Source organism: Cetorhinus maximus, chromosome 36 (assembly GCF_964194155.1).
Source record: "Cetorhinus maximus chromosome 36, sCetMax3.hap1.1, whole genome shotgun sequence".
NCBI classification, from domain to species: Eukaryota; Metazoa; Chordata; class Chondrichthyes; order Lamniformes; family Cetorhinidae; genus Cetorhinus; species Cetorhinus maximus.
The window spans coordinates 4781162-4800061 of record NC_135914.1 but is presented as its reverse complement, the minus strand read 5'-3'; the positions used below and the strand labels follow the sequence as shown (position 1 = coordinate 4800061).

The following is an 18900-nucleotide window of genomic DNA, read 5'->3' as shown; positions in this document are numbered from 1 at the left end:
CCCTGGGATGGTAGGATTGTCGTATGAGATTGAGCCAACTAGACCTGTATTCAGTGTAGTTTAGAAGAATGAAAGGGGATCTTATTGAAACATATAAAATTCTGACAGGGATGGACAGACTGGATGCAGGGATGATGTTTCCTCTGGCTGGGGGGGTCTAGAACAAGGGGTCACAGTCTCAGAATATGGGATAGCAGAAAAAACCACTTAGGACTGAGATGAGGAGAAACTCCTTCACTCAGAGGGTGGTGAACCTGTGGAATTCTCCAGCACAGAGGCTGTGGCAGCCAAGTCAATGAGTATATTTAAGAAGGAAATAGATAGATTTCTAGACTCTAAAGGCATCAAGGGGTATGGGAAGAGCGCAGAAGTATGGCTTTGAGATAGAGGATCAGCCATGATCATATTGAATGGCGGAGCAGGCTTGAAGCTCTGAATGACTTAGTCCTGCTCCTATTTTCTATGAAATACTCCAGTCTGGTCTGAATACTCCTGTCTGTCCTGAAATACTCCAGTCTGGTCTGAATACTCCTGTCTGCTCTGAAATACTCCAGTCTGGTCTGAATACTCCTGTCTACTCTGAAATACTCCAGTCTGGTCTGAATACTCCAGTCTGGTCTGAAATACTCCAGTCTGGTCTGAATACCCCAGCTTGGTCTGAAATACTCCAGTCTGGTCTGAATACTCCTGTCTACTCTGAAATACTCCAGTCTGGTCTGAATACTCCAGTCTGGTCTGAAATACTCCAGTCTGGTCTGAATACTCCAGTCTGGTCTGAAATACTCCAGTCTGGTCTGAATACTCCAGTCTGGTCTGAAATACTCCAGTCTGGTCTGAATACCCCAGCTTGGTCTGAAATACTCCAGTCTGGTCTGAATACTCCTGTCTGCTCTGAAATACTCCAGTCTGGTCTGAATACCCCAGCCTGGTCTGAAATACTCCAGTCTGGTCTGAATACCCCAGCCTGGTCTGAAATACTCCAGTCTGGTCTGAATACTCCTGTCTGCTCTGAAATACTCCAGTCTGGTCTGAATTGTCCTGTCTGCTCTGAAATACTCCAGTTTGGTCTGAATAGTCCTGTCTGTTCTGAAATACTCCAGTCTGGTCTGAATACTCCTGTCTGTTCTGAAATACTCCAGATGGTCTGAATGCCCCAGCCTGCTCTGAAATACTCCAGTCTGGTCTGAATACTCCTGTCTGTTCTGAAATACTCCAGTCTGGTCTGAATACTCCTGTCTGTTCTGAAATACTCCAGTCTGGTCTGAATAGCCTTTGCAACAATCTTCAGCCAGAAGCGCCAAGTGGATGATCTATTCACGCCACATAAATACCAGACATTGACCAGCTCCAACAAGAGAGATTCTAACCATCTGCCCTTGACATTCAATGGCATTAACATTGCTGAATCCCTCATTATCGATTTCCTGAGGGTTATCATTGACCAGAAACTGAACTGGACTAGCCATATAAATACTGTGGCTGCAGGTCAGAGGCTAGGAATCCTGCAGTGAGTAACTCACCTCCTGACTCCCCAAAGCCTGTCCACCATCTACACGGCACAAGTCAGGGGTGTGATGGAATACTCTCCACTTGCCTGGATGAGTGCAGCTCCAACAACTCTGAAGAAGCTGGACGCCATTCTGAGCTTATTGATAGAAGTCTGGTTAAAGGGGGCATAGGTTCAAGGTGAGGGGCAGGAGGTTTAGGGGGGATGTGAGGAAAAGCTTTTTTACCCAGAGAGTGGTGAGGATCTGGAAAGCGCTGCCTGGGAGGGTGGTGGAGGCGGGTTGCCTCACATCCTTTAAAAAGTACCTGGATGAGCACTTGGCACGTCATAACATTCAAGGCTATGGGCCAAGTGCTGGTCAATGGGATTAGGTAGGTAGGTAGGTCAGGTGTTTCTCACGTGTCGGTGCAGACTCGATGGGCCGAAGGGCCTCTTCTGCATTGTGTGATTTTGTGAAAGCCACTTTTATTCTGGGTCTATAATAATTGGCCATTTTGGTGAGTGAATTAAACTTTTAAACTAATGGTGCGACCTGTGGTGTAGTGGGGCTAGATAAACTGTGCACTCCTCCCATTCCAGTCATAACAGTAACAGAGAGGGTGATGAGGGTGATGCTGTTAATGTGCTGCACACAGACTTCCAAAAGGTATTTGACGCACTGCCAAACAACAGGCTTGTGAGCAAAGTTATAGCTCATGGAATAAAAGAATGAGTGCCAGCATGGATAGGAGATTGGCTGGATGACAGGAGACAGAGAGCAGTAGTAAATGGATGTTTTTCCTGCTGGAGGATTTGGGGGGAAAACATGCCAGGAAAACTGTTTTTTAAAAGCGGACAGGCTGTTTTGCTTTGGGGGAGAAAGCAACAAGGATCAACTACTTGGGTAAAGAAGACAACAGCTCCTGAAGCTCCAACCCAGTCAAAGCCAAAAGTGAAAGGAAGTTGCTCCGAAGTCGCTCTACATTCCGAAATCGACTGGCTGCAAGTTTTCTACGAAGTCCGCCAAAAGTAGTGCAAGAGGCAAGGATAGTTTCGCAGACCAGAACTGAGAAACCAACCATATAACCCAGAAACCATGCCAACAACATTTATCCCTTCCTCTTGAACATTGACTTTTAACCTTCTGGCATAATTCCTCTATTTTATCTGACTATTTTTGTGTGTGTGAGAGAGTTAGGCTATTTAGAAAGAGTAATTATTGTAATTTCATACTGTATATTCATACAGTACTTGATAAGTCTGGTTTTATAATAAATTAGTAATTTTGTTGTTTATTGAAGAAACCTGGGCATTGAGCGGTCATTCTGAGATTCATTGATAATACACATATTTGGCTGTATAGCTGGCTGGGAGAACTATATGTTGTGACCTGTGGAGTAGTGGAACTAGGGATAGACAGTGCACTCCCCCCATCTCTGTTGTAACAACAGTAACACCAATAGATTGTTACCTCTATCAGAGGGAAAGTGGGCAAATCCCAAACTTATCTTCAGCCTGGGGAACTGGACTGGCCCTGGCCTGGTTCAGGCCCAAAGGTTGATTCGAATATTGTTTCATGGGATGTGGTGCCACTAGAAAGGCCAGCAGATATTAATTGCCCTTGATCAGGCGATGGGAAGCCACTGTCAGATTCCAAGACTGATTTGAAATTTTTCAACATTCATAACACGAGCTGGGAGGATGTGGCTTAAAGACCAGACTGGAGTATTTCAGACCAGACTGAGGTATTTCAGACCAGACTGGGGTATTTCAGACCAGGCTGGGGTATTTCAGACCACACTGGGGTATTTCAGACCACACTGGGGTATTTCAGACCAGACGGGGGTATTTCGGCCCAGACTGGGGTACTTCAGACCAGGCTGGGGTATTTCAGACCAGACTGGGGTATTTCAGACCAGACTGGAGTATTTCAGACCAGACTGGGGTATTTCAGACCAGACTGGGGTGTTTCAGACCAGGCTGGGTTATTTCCGACCAGACTGGGGTATTTCAGACCAGACTGGAGTATTTCAGACCAGACTGGGGTATTTCAGACCAGGCTGGGTTATTTCAGACCAGGCTGGGGTATTTCAGACCAGATTGGGGTACTTAAGACCAGACTGGGGTATTTAAGACCAGACTGGGGTATTTAAGACCAGGCTGGGGTATTTAAGACCAGACTGAGGTATTTAAGACCAGGCTGGGGTATTTCAGACCAGACTGGGGTATTTCAGACCAGACTGAAGTATTTCGGACCAGACTGGGGTATTTCGGATCAGACGGGGGTATTTTAGCTGAGACTGGAGTATTACAGATCAGACTGGGGTATTTCAATCCAGACTGGGGTATTTCAGACAAGACTGGGGTATTTCAGATGAGACTGGGGTATTTCAGATCAGATGGGGGTATTTCAGCCCAGACTGGGGTATTTCAGACCTGACTGGGGTATTTCAATCCAGACTGGGGTATTTCAGACCAGACTGGGGTATTTCAGACCGGACTGGGGTATTTCAGACCAGACTGGGGTATTTCAGACCGGACTGGGGTATTTCAGACCAGACTGGAGTATTTCAGACCAGGCTGGGGTATTTCAGACTGGACTGGGGTATTTCAATCCAGACTGGGGTATTTCAGACTAGGCTGGGTTATTTCAGACCAGACTGGAGTATTTCAGACCAGACTGGGATATTTCAGACCTGACTGGGGTATTTCAATCCGACTGGGGTATTTCAGACCAGACTGGGGTATTTCAGACCAGACTGGGATATTTCAGACCTGACTGGGGTATTTCAATCCAGACTGGGGTATTTCAGACCAGACTGGGGTATTTCAGACCAGACTGGAGTATTTCAGACCAGACTGGGGTATTTCAGACGACACTGGGGTATTTCAGACCACACTGAGGTATTTCAGACCAGACTGGGGTACTCCAGATCACACTGGGGTATTTCAGACCACACTGGGGTATTTCAGACAAGACTGGGTTATTTCCGACCAGACTGGGGTATTTCAGACCAGGCTGGGTTATTTCTGACAAGACGGGGGTATTTCCGACCAGACTGGGGTATTTCAGACCGGACTGGGGTATTTCAGACCAGACTGGGGTATTTCCGACCAGACTGGGTTACTTCCGACCAGACTGGGATATTTCAGACCTGACTGGGGTATTTCAGACCAGACTGGGGTATTTCAGACCGGACTGGGGTATTTCAGACCAGACTGGGGTATTTCAGACCAGACTGGGGTACTTCAGACCAGACTGGGGTATTTCAGACCAGACTGGGGTATTTCAGACGACACTGGGGTATTTCAGACCACACTGAGGTATTTCAGACCAGACTGGGGTACTCCAGATCACACTGAGGTATTTCAGACAAGACTGGGTTATTTCCGACCAGACTGGGGTATTTCAGACCAGGCTGGGTTATTTCCGACCAGACGGGGGTATTTCCGACCAGACTGGGGTATTTCAGACCGGACTGGGGTATTTCAGACCAGACTGGGGTATTTCAGACCAGGCTGGGTTATTTCCGACCAGACGGGGGTATTTCCGACCAGACTGGGGTATTTCAGACCAGACTGGGGTATTTCCGACCAGACTGGGTTATTTCCGACCAGACTGGGGTATTTCCGACCAGACTGGGTTGTTTCCGACCAGACTGGGCTGTTTCCGACCAGACTGATGTATTTCAGACCAGACTGGGGTATTTCAGACCAGGCTGGGATATTTCAGACCAGACTGATGTATTTCAGACCAGACTGGGGTATTTCAGACCAGGCTGGGGTATTTCAGACCAGGCTGGGTTATTTCCGACCAGACTGGGGTATTTCAGACCAGACTGGGATATTTCAGACCAGACTGGGGTATTTCAGACCAGGCTGGGTTATTTCAGACCAGGCTGGGGTATTTCAGATCAGACTGGGGTATTTAAGACCAGACTGGGGTATTTCAAACCAGACTGGGGTATTTCAGACCAGACTGGGATATTTCAGACCAGACTGGGGTATTTCAGACCAGGCTGGGTTATTTCAGACCAGGCTGGGGTATTTCAGATCAGACTGGGGTATTTAAGACCAGACTGGGGTATTTCAAACCAGACTGGGGTATTTCAGACCAGACTGGGGTATTTTAGACCTGATTGGGGTATTTCAGACCGGACTGGAATATTTCAGACCAGGCTGGGGTATTTCAGACCAGACTGGGGTATTTCAGACCAGGCTGGGGTATTTCAGACCAGGCTGGGTTATTTCAGACCAGGCTGGGGTATTTCAGATCAGACTGGGGTATTTCAGACCAGACTGGGGTATTTAAGACCAGACTGGGGTATTTCAAACCAGACTGGGGTATTTCAGACCAGACTGGGGTATTTTAGATCTGACTGGGGCATTTCAGACTGGACTGGAGTATTTCAATCCAGACTGAGTCTGCATTTGCGGAGGTTTGAAAGTGCAGGAGACAGAACCCGCCTAACCTTCCCGTCAGGCTGTGCGGTCAAGGGGGTGCGTCCTATCCTTCCCGTCAGGCTGTGCGGTGCAGGGGATGTGTCCTATCCTTCCCGTCAGGTTGTGCGGTGAAGGGGGTGTGGCCTATCCTTCCCGTCAGGCTGTGCGGTGAAGGGGGTGTGGCCTATCCTTCCCATCAGGTTGTGCGGTGAAGGGGGTGTGGCATATCCTTCCCGTCAGGCAGTGCGGTGACGGGGGTGTGGCCTATCCTTCCCGTCAGGCTGTGTGGTGAAAGGGGGTGTGGCTTATCTTTGCCGTCAGGCTGTGCGGGGTAATGGCGGTCGAGGCTCCGTGTGAGAGCGGCTCTGTCCAGAACCTCCTGTCGTCCGGCCTCCTGGAGCTGCTGAGACCGGCGGTGAGGGAGGTGGATCAGCAGGTTCAGGGTGTGAGGTGGGTCTGGGCCGCAGGGAGGGGGGAGGGGGGCGGGGCTTCGGGGGAGGGGGGCGGGGCTGGTGTGAGGCTGGTTTCTCGGCGCCTGTTGCAGTTTATTGTGTTTTTATTCTGTTTGTTTAGGGAAAGTCAGCTGGATCTTCGCGAACAGATCGACAACCTGGCGGCGGGTAAGAGGCCGGGGGGCTGGGGTCGGGGGGCCGGGGCACGGGGTGTCTGGGGGCCTGGGCGGTCGGGGCCGGGGGGGCTGGGGTCGGGGGGTCGGGGGGCCGGGGGGCCGGGGGGGCTGGTGCCCGGGGGGCTGGGGTCGGGGGGCCGGGGGGGGCTGGTGCCCGGGGGGCTGGGGCCGGGACCCGGGGTTGGGGTCGGGGGCTGGGGGCGGGTCCATGTTAAACTTCCAGCCGGTTCCATTGCTCATACCCTGTGTAATCCTGATGGGTTTGGACTGTCCCATTCCTGAGCTGAGCAGCGATGAGCTGGTGCCGGGCAGCGATGAGCTGGTGCCGGGCAGCGATGAGCTGGTGCCGGGCAGCGATGAGCTGGTGCCGGGCAGCGATGAGCTGGTGCCGGGCAGCGATGAGCTGGTGCCGGGCAGCGATGAGCTGGTGCCGGGCAGCGATGAGCTGGTGCCGGGCAGCGATGAGCTGGTGCCGGGCAGCGATGAGCTGGTGCCGGGCAGCGATGAGCTGGTGCCGGGCAGCGATGAGCTGGTGCCGGGCAGCGATGAGCTGGTGCCGGGCAGCGATGAGCTGGTGCCGGGCAGCGATGCTGTCATTGGCCTCAGTGCCCTGAGGGAGTGAGGATGTCGGTCAGAGTTTCTGTTCTTTATGACCTGCTGCAGATTATTGGCAGCGTTGGGAACTTTGTTGTCTAGAGTGGGCGAGCAAATGGTAAACTCCTGTTCTGTGATCACACCTCTAATCTTCACCTGAAAGGCAGTTGAAGGACTGGTTGTTTTTCTGAGTTTTGGTGATATTTTTGAAGCCACTCATTTGTGTTTGGATTTGTAATTTTTATTTCTGTTCAGAATTGTGTCGGATTAATGAAGACCAGAAGATGTCACTGGACTTGGATCCATATGTGAAGAAGCTGCTGAATGCCAGACGAAGGGTGGTGCTGGTCAACAACATCTTACAGAATGCGCAGGTGAGAACAGTTGGCAATGTCACCTGGACTGTACTGGGATCTTTTACAGAACAGTAGATCAGAATCTGTAGGGGTACAGCCCTCTGTTATATGTGCAAATTATTGGAAGTTTAAATGGGGCACACAGTGATTGTTTTGAAGGAGGTTGGGAAATGCTGAACCTGGTTGTCTGTTGGAATGTTTTTCAGGCTGTGAGGTGCAAGATAGGCCTGGCCTAAAGGAAAGCTTATCTTTTATTACCTTACCCAGAATTACACCATATTTTAACAATATCTTTATACTTTTGACAGGAGCGACTGAGACGGTTAAACCATAATGTTGCTAAGGAAACAGCTCGTCGTAAAGCCTTGCTAGAGTCTGGAATTCTTCTTCCTGGTTCTCCAAATAAATGAAGAAATCTTGTGAAGAACCGAAATACTACAAACTGCTGCAGTTGGGGGAAACTATATGATCTCTATATGGATTCACTGGATTGTATTTTCGAAGCATGGAAACTAAGGCAAAACTGGAGAGCTTGTGTGGGGAGGAGATACAAAAGGCTTAACGCTATCAGAATAGCATTGGGCTTCTACAATTCCTAATCTCTGCTACAGGTCACAGCAACAATCCTATAACTCATTGGTGGCTTCATTTAGTAGAGTCAGATCAGAATATCTCCTGAGGTTTTACATGTTTGGGCAATGCTTGAATTATGGAACAATTTAGAACTGCTGCATCCTGCTTAAATCTAACATCCAATGAGGTTTCTTAAATGGTCACTTTTTTTTGAATAATGTTATGCACCAGTCAGAGTAGAGATATTTAATTTCTGCAGCTTCCTGTTTATTAATTTTAAAATTAGTGACCAATTGTGTGACTCCATCCCTCCTGAGTGACGACCTTGACATAATTGATAAGATGCTAATTAGAAGCTTTGTTTAAAGTGCTTCCTAATACTGATCCAGAAATGGAACCAGGCAGTGCCCTTGCTGAGAATCATGTCCTTATATCACAACACGCTTTCCCCCTCCCCATTCGAACTGATGCTTGCAAAATCTCTATTTGACTCCGACTGAGCAAGAGTCACTTGGGTATTAACCTTTCCCACCTGTATACAAATACGTAATACAGTAACTTTTTTGTGATGCAGAATGTGTCTTATGAGATTCTTTTTGGCTGTTTCCCATTTCTAATAAGTTCTAACTGATGCCAGTGATATTGTTCAATGAGCCTCTCGGTGGTTCAGTAGGTGGCTGTAGGCGGCTGCTTAGCTCCACAGAACTGAAGATTCTAAGGTTTCATCTTGTGCTGAGTTAGGGAAAAAAATAGAATTCCAAACTCACTGTAGTTAGCTTAGGCTTTTTTCTGTAAATATCCTAACCTGCCGTTCTAATGAACAGTCAGCATTTTGACAATACTTTGAACAACAGTTTAAAAAGAACAAAGATTATTTTATCTACTAGAATAGCCTGGAATTCACATCAAAGTGCAGGAAGAGGAACAGAAGAAATAGGAACAGGAGTGGGCCATTTGGCCCATGAGCCAGCTGTGCCATTCCGTAGGATCATAGTGGATCTTCAACTCAGCTGCATCTTCCCGCATTATCCCTTAAACCTGTTGATCTCTTGACTGGAATATAAGAACATAGGAACAGGAATAGGCCATATGGCTGCTCAAGCCTGCTCTGCCTTTCAACTAGATCATGGCTGATCCACCTCAACACCATCTTCCCACATTATCCCATAGCCCTTGATGCCTTTAATACCTAGAAATTTACCTATCTCTGCCTTGAACATAATGACTGAGGTTCCCTAACCCTCTGGGGTAGAGAACTCCAAAGATTTACCACCCACTGTGTGCAGAAGATCCTCCTCATCTCAGTCCTAAATGGACGACCCCTAATTCTGAGACTGTGTCCGTTGGTTCTAGACCCACCCCCCACCACACCCTCCCAGCTAGGAACATCCTTCCTGCATCTACCCTGTTGAGGTCTGTAAGAATTTTGTATACATCAATGAGTTGCCTCTCGATCTTCTAAACATGAGAGAGTACAGGTCCAGTCTCCTCAAACTTTCCTCATAGGAAACTCGAATAACTTCCCAGAAAGACTAGGGAACCAAGGGTCTAGTAAGAAGGAGGAATTAAAGGAAATTAGTATTACTAAAACAATAGTGCTGGAGAAGTTAATGGGACTGAAAGCGGAGAAATCCCCAGGGCCCGATAATCTACATCCCAGGGTAGTAAAGGAGGTGTAGATTCTAGAACAGCCCTGGCAGATTGGAGGGTGGCAAATGTAACCCCACTATTTAAAAAAAGGGAGAGGGAGGAAACGAATTACAGACCAGTTCGCCTAACATCCGTAGTAGGGAAAGTGCTAGAGTCGATTCTAAAGGACACTTAGAAAATAACGGGATTAGACAAAGTCATCATGGATTTATGAAAGGGAAATCATGTCTGACAAACCTACTGGAGTTTCTTGAGGACATAACTAGCAGGATAGATAAGGGAGAACCAGTGGATATGGTGTATTTGGATTTTCAGAAAGCTTTTGATAAAGTGCCACATATGAGGTTAGTGTGTAAAATTAAAGCACATGGGATTGGGGATAATATATTGGCATGAATTGGGAATTGGTTAGCAGACAGGAAACAGTAGGAATAAATGGGTCTTTTTTGGAGTGGCGGGTGGTGACTAGTGCGGTACAGCAGCAATCAGTGCTCGGGCCTCAGCTATTCACAATATATATCAATGATTTGGATGAGGGAACCAAATGTAATATTTCCAAGTTTGCTGACGACATGAAATTTGCTGAGAATGTGAGCGATGAGGAAGGAGGGTGTTAAGAGGCTTCAAGGGATTATTTAGACAGGTTGGGTAAGTGGGCAAATAAATGGCAGATGCAGTATAACGTGGATAACTGTGAAGTTATCTACTTTGGTAGGAAAAACAGAATGGCAGTGTATTATTTAAATGCTGATAGGTTGGGAAATGTTGATGTACAAAGGGACCTGGGTGTCCTTGTACACCAGTCACTGAAAGCAAGCATGCAGGTGCAGCCAGCAGTTAAGAAGGCAAATGGTATGCTGGCCTTCATTGCGAGAGGACTTGAGTACAGGAGCAAGGATATCTTACTGCAGCTGTACAGGGCCTTGGTGAGACCACACCTGGAGTATTGTTTGCAGATTTGGTCTCCTTACCTAAGAAAGGAAATACTTGCCATAGAGGGAGTGCAGGGAAGGTTCACCAGACTGATTCCTGGGATGGCAGGATTGTCATATGAGGAGAGATTGGGCCGACTAGGCCTGTATTCACTGGGGTTTAGAAGAATGAGAGGGATCTCACTGAAACATAAAATTCTGACAGGGCTGGACAGTCTGGATGCAGGGATGATGTTTCCTCTGGCTGGAGGGGTCTAGAACAAGGGGTCGCAGTCTCAGGATACGGGGTAGACCATTTAGGACTGAGATGAGGAGAAACTTCTTTATTCAGAGGGTGGTGAACCTATGGAATTCTCTACCACAGAGGCTGTGGAGGCCAAGTCACTGAATATAGCTAAAAAGGAAATAGATTTCTGAACTCTAAAGGCATCAAGGGATCTGGGCAGAGTGTTGGAGCATGGTGTTGAGATAGAGGATCAGCCACGATCATATTAAATGGTAGAACAGGCTCGAAGGGCCAAATGACCTCCTCCCATTTTCTATGTTTCATAGCATAATCCCACCATCCCAGGTGCCAATCTTCATTGTATTCCCTCTGGCAAGTATAGCCTTCCTTAGGTAAGGAGACCAACATTGTATGCAATACACATGGTGTGGCCTCACCAAGGCTCTATACAATTGTAGCAAGACTTCTTTACTCCTGTTCAATGAAGAGTGCAGGAGGGCATGTCAGGAGCAATACCAGGCATACCTAAAAATGAGATGTGAAGTGGTGATACTCCAACAGAGGGCTACTTACGTGCCAAACAGCGAAAGCAGCAGGTGATAGAGAGAGCTAAGTGATCCCACAACCAACGGATCAGATCTAAACTTTGCAATCCTGCCACATCCAGTCGTGAATGGTGGTGGACAATTAAACAGCTCACTGGAGGAGGAGGCTCCACAAATCTCCCCATCCTTAATGATGGAGGAGCCCAGCACATCAGTGCAAAAGATAAGGCTGAAACATTTGCAACAATCTTCAGCCAGAAGTGACAAGTGGATGCCCCATCTCGGCCTCCTCCGGAGGTCCCCAGCATTACAGGTGCCAGTCTTCAGCCGGTTCGATTCAGTCCATGTGATATCAAGAAACGGCTGAAGACGCTGGATACGGTGAAGGCTATGGGCTCTGACAACAGATTGTGCTCCAGAGATAGCTGTGCCCCTAGCCAAGCTGTTCCTATACAGTTACAACGCTGGCTATGTGGAAAATTGCCCAGGCATGTCTTGTCCACAAAAAAGCAGGATAAATCCAACCCGGCCATTTACTGCTCCGTCAGTTTTCTCCCGATCATCAGCAAAACGATGGAAGGTGACGTCAATAGTGCTAACAAGCGGCACTTACTCAGCAATAACCTGTTCACGAGCACTCAGTTTGGGTTCCGCCAGCTCCTGACCTCATTACAGCCTTGGTTCAAACATGGACAAAAGAGCTGAACTCCCGAGGTGAGATTAGAGTGACTGCCCTCGACATCAAGGCCGCATTTGACAGAGTGTGGCATCAAGGAGCCCTAGCAAAACTGGGTGGTGATGGTCTGGAATGTGCTCCCTGTGAGGGTGGTGGAGGCAGGTTGCCTCACATCCTTTAAAAAGTACCTGGATGAGCACTTGGCACGTCATAACATTCAAGGCAATGGGCCAAGTGCTGGTAAATGGGATTAGGCAGGTAGGTCAGGTGTTTCTCACGTGTCAGTGCAGACTCGATGGGCCGAAGGGCCTCTTCTGCACTGTGTGATTCTGAGATTCTAGAGTCATCACGAATTGGGGAAAACTCTCCACTGGTTGGAGTCATACCCAGCATAAAGGAAGATGGTTGTTGGAGGTCAGTCATCTCGGCTCCAGGACATCGCTGCAGGAGTTCCTCAGGGTAGTGTCCTTGGCCCAACCATCTTCAGCTGCTTCATCAATGACGTTTCCTTCCATCAGAAAGTCAGAAGTGGAGATGTTTGCTGATGTTTGCGCAATATTCAGCACCATTTGCAACTCGAATAGTGAATTAGCCCATGCTCGTATGCAGCATGACCAGGACAATATCCAGGCTTGGGTTGACAAGTGGCAAGTAACATTCGCACCACCCAAGTACCAGGCAATGACCATCTCCAACAAGAGAGAATCCAACCATCGCCCCTTGACATTTAATAGCATTGCCATCCTCCACTATCAACTGCCTGGGGGTTACCATTTAGCAGAGACTTGACTAGCCATATAAATACTGTGGCTGCAAGAGCAGGTCAGATGCTGGGAATCTTGTGTTGGGTAACTCACCTCCTGACTCCCCCCAAGCCTGTCCACCAACTGCAAGGTGCGAGTCAGTAGTGTAATAGAATATTACCCAATTGCCTGAATGAGTGCAGCTGAAAATGGTTAGGCTCGGACACTACCCTGAGGAAATCCTGCAGCGATGTCCTGGAACTGAGATGACTGACCTCCAACAACAACCACCATCTTCTGCTACAAAGTCAATAAAAAGGAACGATACCAGATGGACCACCCAACATTGACCGAGGCATCGGAAACGACAACGGCAAACTCAGCCCTGTTACCCTGCAAAGTCCCCCTTACTGACATCTGGGGGCTTGTGCCAAAATTGGGAGAACTGTCCCACAGACTAGACAAGCAACAGCCTGACAGTCATCCTCACGCAATCATATCTTACAGATAATGTCCCAGACACCACCATCGCTATCCCTGGGTATGTCCTGTCCCACCAGCAGGACAGACCCAGCAGAGGTGGCAGCACAGTGGTATACAGTCGGGAGGGAGTTGCCCGGGGAGCCCTCAACATCGGCCCCATGAAGTGTCATGGTATCAGGTCAAAGATGGGCAAGGAAACCTCCTGCTGATTACCACTGAGGGTGGCAAGGGAACAGGATATACACTGGGTGGGGGATTTCAATGTCCATCACCAAGAGTGGCTCACTACCACCACCACAGACTGAGCTGGCCGAGTCTAAAGGACACAGCTCCTAGACTGGGTCTGTGGCAGGCGATGAGGGGACCAACAAGAGGGAAAAACGTACTTGACCTCACCTTCACCAACCTGTCTGCCACAGATGCATCTGTCCATCACAGTATCAATAGGAGTGGCCACCACAGTCATTGTGCAGACGAAGTCCCGACTTCATATTGAGGATACCCTCCACCGTGTTGTGTGGCACTACCACTGTGCTAAATGGGATAGATTTCAAACAGATCTAGCAACTCAAGGCTGGGCATCCATGAGGCACTGTGGGCCATCAGCAGCAGCAGAATTGTACTCGAACACAATCTGTAACCTCATGGCCCGGCATACCCCCGCACTCTACCATTACCATCAGGCCAGGGGATCAACCCTGGTTCGATGAAGATTGCAGGAGGACATGACAGGAGCAGCACCAGGCATACCTAAAAATGAGGTGTCAACCTAGTGAAGCTATAACACAGGACTACTTGTGTGCCAAACAGCATAAGCAGCAAGTGATAGACAGAGCTAAGCGATCCCACAACCAATGGATCAGATCTAAGCTCTGCAGTCCTGTCACATCCAGTCGTGAATGGTGGTGGACAATTAAACAACTCACTGGAGGAGGAGGCTCCACAAATATCTCCATCCTCAATGATGGAGGAGCCCAGCACATCAGGGCAAAAGATAAGGCTGAAGCATTTGCTACAATCTTCAGCCAGAAGTGCTGAGTGGATGATCCATCTCGGCCTCCTCCAGACGTCCCCAGAATCACACATGCCAGTCTTCAGTCAATTTGCTTAATTCCACATGGTTGAAGCCACTGGATACTGTGAAGGCTATGGGCCCTGACAATATTCTGGCAATAATACTGAAGACTTATGCTCCAGAACTTGCCGTGCCCCTAACCAAGCTGTTCCAGTGCAGCTACAACACTGGCATCTACCCAGCTATGTGGAAAATTGCATTGGTAAGCAGGACAAATCCAACCCGACTAACCCATCAGTCTACTCTCGATCATCAGGAAAGTAATGGAAGGGACCATCAACAGTGCTATCAAGCAGCACTTGCTTAGCAATAATCCGCTCACTGATGCCCAGTTTGGGTTTCACCAGGGCCACTCAGCTCCTGACCTCATTACAGCCTTGATTCAAACATGGACAAAAGAGCTGAACTCCCGAGGTGAGGTGAGATTGACTGCACTTGACATCAAGGCCACATCTGACCAAGTGTAGCATCAAGGCAAAACTGGAGTCAATGGGAATCAGGGGGAAAACTCTCCGCTGGTTGGAGTCATACCTAGCACAAAGGAAGATGGTTGTGGTTGTTGGAGGTCAGTCATCTACGCTCCGGGACATCACTGCAGGAGTTCCTCAGGGCAGTGTCCTCAGCCCAACCACATTCAGTTGCTTCATCAATGACCTTCCATCATAAGGTCAGAAGTGGGGATGTTCGCTGATGATTGCACAATGTTCAGCACCATTTGCAACTCCTCAGATACTGAAGCAGTCCATGTCCAAATGCAGCAAACCTTGGACAATATCCAGGCTTGGGCTGACAAGTGGCAAGTAACATTCATGCCACACAAGTGCCAGACAATGACCATCTCCAACAAGAGAGAATCTAACCATCGCCCCTTGACATTCAATAGCATTACCATCACTGAATCCCCCACTATCAACATCCTGGGGGTTACCATTGACCAGGAACTGAACTGGTCTAGCAATATAAATACTGTGGCTACAAGAGCAGGTCAGAGGCTAGGAATCGTGTGACAAGTAACTCACCTCCCGTCTCCCCAAAGCCTGTCCATCATCCACAAGGCACAAGTCAGGAGTGTGATGGAATACTCCCCACTTGCCTGGATAAGTGCAGTTCCAAAAACACTCAAGAAACTTGACACCATCCAGGACAAAGCAGCCCACTTGATTGGCACCCCATCCACAAACATTCACTCCCTCCACCTGGGGATGAGGGTTGTTTTAGTGAAGAGGGGTGGTGGGTAGCAGTTGCACACTGGTTTTCTTGAGTTGAGAATTTTTGGTTTCTGGCACTTGCTTCCAGAACTCAACTGTAGATTGTGATTTATGCATCATCTTTAGGCGCTCGTCCTCCTGGAAGTCCAACATCTCTATTTCTCCAGCCGATGTTTATGCAACCAGAGCTTGAAGAATTGGAGAACCATTGTTGACCGCATCAACCATGAATGGGTTTACAAGAAAGGTGGAACAGGATCTCAGCTTCTGCAAGTCATCAAACCAGGCTTGAAAATGATCAAGCAATCCTTGTAATTTACCCCTGTATTCTCTGAGTTTGGGATCTTTCACTCCAACATCAGGAAATGTGTTAACTCTCTTTTGAGATGGGGAAGTGGTTGAAGTTTCTTGACAGGAGATCTCTTTGCAAAAGCCGTACTTTATTCTGGAAGCTCAAAACTGTCTAAGTAAAGGCAGAACTAATCTTCTCCTTCCCCCAGGATACCAAGTTGAGAGTTTGTAGATGCTGCATAACATCAGTGAGAAACATCAGACCCTGCACCCATTCATTCTCTCCCAGCTGTGGATCGGAACTGTTCTTCATGAAAAGCAATGATAAGCTTCAACAGTTCCACGAACCTACTTAAGACATTGCTTGTTGACAACCACCTCACAATGCAGTAGAACAAAACTGTTTTCGAGATCCAGCTCTTCAATAACATTCCTGAATTGTCAGTGAGTCTTCCCGCTTGAGCAGATGAAATTGATAATTTCAAGGATCATTTTCCTAACATTTTCGTACTTCAAGTATCCGGATGCCAGATGTTCACAATGAATGATGCAGCGAATAGGGAGAAACTCCGGAAACTTGGGATCATTTTTCCTGAGTGTGATTAGGCCGACATTTCTCCCCACCATTGCAGGTGCTCCATCCGTTGCGACACTGATGAGAATTTCCAGTGGTATATCGGCGTTAGCCAACGCTCCGACAAGTGTGCCTTTTATCTCAATGCCACCAGCTGCCTCTTTTAATGCCACTAAGTCCGACATTTCCTCTTTCACAATTACACCGGAGGAAATATAATAGTTATGGGTTGTCTTGTGTGTTTGTGGATTCATCAAGAGCCAAGCTGAATGTTAGTGAATTCTGCTGATGATTTTGTAGCATCCACACTGACCTGGGAGATGTGCCTCTCTGTAGTGTGGTGTGAAAACGGGAATTTGTTGCTGAAGTTTTGTGTTACGTGGATCTAAAACTGCAACAGCTTTAACAATATTCTTCTTAACAAATTCTCCATCAGAGTATGAATTTTTATCACAAGCGAGATTCCGTGCCGTATAAAGCTAGTTTCAGTTGCTGTGTTAGCTCCCTTACTGAACGCTGAGTGTAGTGTTTGCTGGCTGATTGGGGATGACTTTAGCAGGGTTAATTTGTGTTTCCGTAATTCTGATTTAGGAGGATAGTCAGAGGAAAATTTTTTGTGATTTGTTTTGAGTTGGTGTTTCAAGTTACTGGCTTTGTAGTGAATCAGTGAGACATAACAGACAAGGCAACCATGTTTCCCACCTTTAACAGTGAATGCAAATTCTCCCTCCCACTCTGGCTTACACCGTCGGTTTTCATTTTCATACTTTTGTTTCTTGCGATTTGATGATGTCATTTTCGTTCACCAAACTTACACAGGGTTAACATTGAAATCTTCCGTTTTCCTCCAGGATCCTCCACGCTTCAGAAAATAGCCACCGAGAGTCACAAGGCTCGCTGCGGGGTAAACTACAAAAGAAATCTTGTGACAGTGCTGGAACAAATGAGCTATTAGGAGGAGGGGGGCTAGATGACCAATGATTCATTCCAACACTGTCTCGAGATTTCTTTTGGAGTTTCCCGTTGCTGCTGCATCGGGCCGTGTGTGTCTGTGGAATGAAAGATGCAGTGTTGCCCATTTCTGTTCAGAGTCATCCATGTTCTGACTCATCTGCGGCCACATCTTGGACTGAACTGGATGGGAAATGTTTTGTTGGACATTAAATCGGAAACAGGCAGCAGTGAAAGCACACGGAGGCATCTTCTGTAAAAAATTTAATAAAAATCGAGTTTGTGCCTTTCTTTGATATTGTCAGGGGCAATAAAGACAGGAAAGCGAGCCAATTGTTAACCGGGCCCCTGTCACCTGCCCTCAGGGTGAGCAGGTAAGAATAAGAATAGGGTAAGAATATGGTGGAATGGGTGGAAGGTTAGAAAGTTAAACAACTGACAACAGAGTAAGGGGAAACACTGCCATTTGCCATGCAGTCAAAACACCCTGCCCAATGTTAACCCATAAACAATCACCCCCTGTGAACAAGCCCCTTCTAATTACCACAAGCAGATTGCCCCTCTCCATCTAATTCCGCCACCCTGTGAACAGACCTGTCTAAATAGCTCCCCCCACCCTGTGAACAAACACTGGGCTAGACTTTGGCTCGGTACAATTGTGCAAAAGGGCTGCTTCTGAACATACTGCCCAGAAAGTGAGGAGGAGAAATGCCAAACTGATTTGATAATTTGGCCCATTTATAAGAAGACTTGCTAGTTTGGATTGGTTGTGGTGGGGCTGTGGGGGAGGCATCAGTAGGTATTGAGTTTAAAAATAATGATTCGAGCCTCCACATCCAACTTTACAAAATCTTATATCTGCGTCTCGTAATGTTTACATCCCTCTCAATCCCCAGAATTATGCTTTTATCGGTTTTGAAGTCATGAAAGTTCATTTTAAACAGACTAAGCCTCACACATAATCACAGAATTATTATGGTGTAGAAGGGTCCATTTGTCCCATTGTGTCTGCACTGGCTCTCTGAGCATTTTAACTTAATACCAATTGTTTTTATTTAAATAATCATCTAATATCCTCTCGAACGCCTGGATTGAACCTGCCTCCACCACACTTCCAGGCAGTGCGTGCCAAACCCTAACCACTCGCTGTGCGAAGACGTTTTTTCTCATTTGCTTCTTTTGCAAAACACTTTAAAACTGTGTCCTCTGGTTCTCAATCCATTTATGAGTGGGAACAGCTTCTCCCTATCTACTCTGTCCAGGCCCCTCATTATTTTGAAAACTTCTATCAAGTCTCCTCTCAGCCTTCTCCTCTCCAAGGAGAACAGTCCCAACTTCTCCAATCTTTCCTCATAACTGAAGTGTCTCACCCCTGGAACCATTCTCATAAACCTCTTCTGCACTCTCTCCAGTGCAATCACATCCTTTCTATAGTGTGGCGCCCAGAACTGTACACAATACTCCAG

General features: G+C 47.5%; 1 protein-coding gene across 1 annotated transcript; it reads left to right on the top strand.

Moving 5' to 3' along the window:
• Window positions 1–6250: 6250 nt before the first annotated feature.
• Window positions 6251–8656, top strand: snapin (SNAP associated protein). Its single transcript, XM_078534157.1, has 4 exons — window positions 6251–6379; window positions 6503–6549; window positions 7407–7525; window positions 7816–8656. Exons 1-4 carry the CDS (start codon window positions 6264–6266, stop codon window positions 7915–7917), a joined length of 384 nt encoding a protein of 127 aa, XP_078390283.1. The 5' UTR covers window positions 6251–6263; the 3' UTR covers window positions 7918–8656.
• The last annotated feature ends 10244 nt before the right edge of the window (window positions 8657–18900 follow it).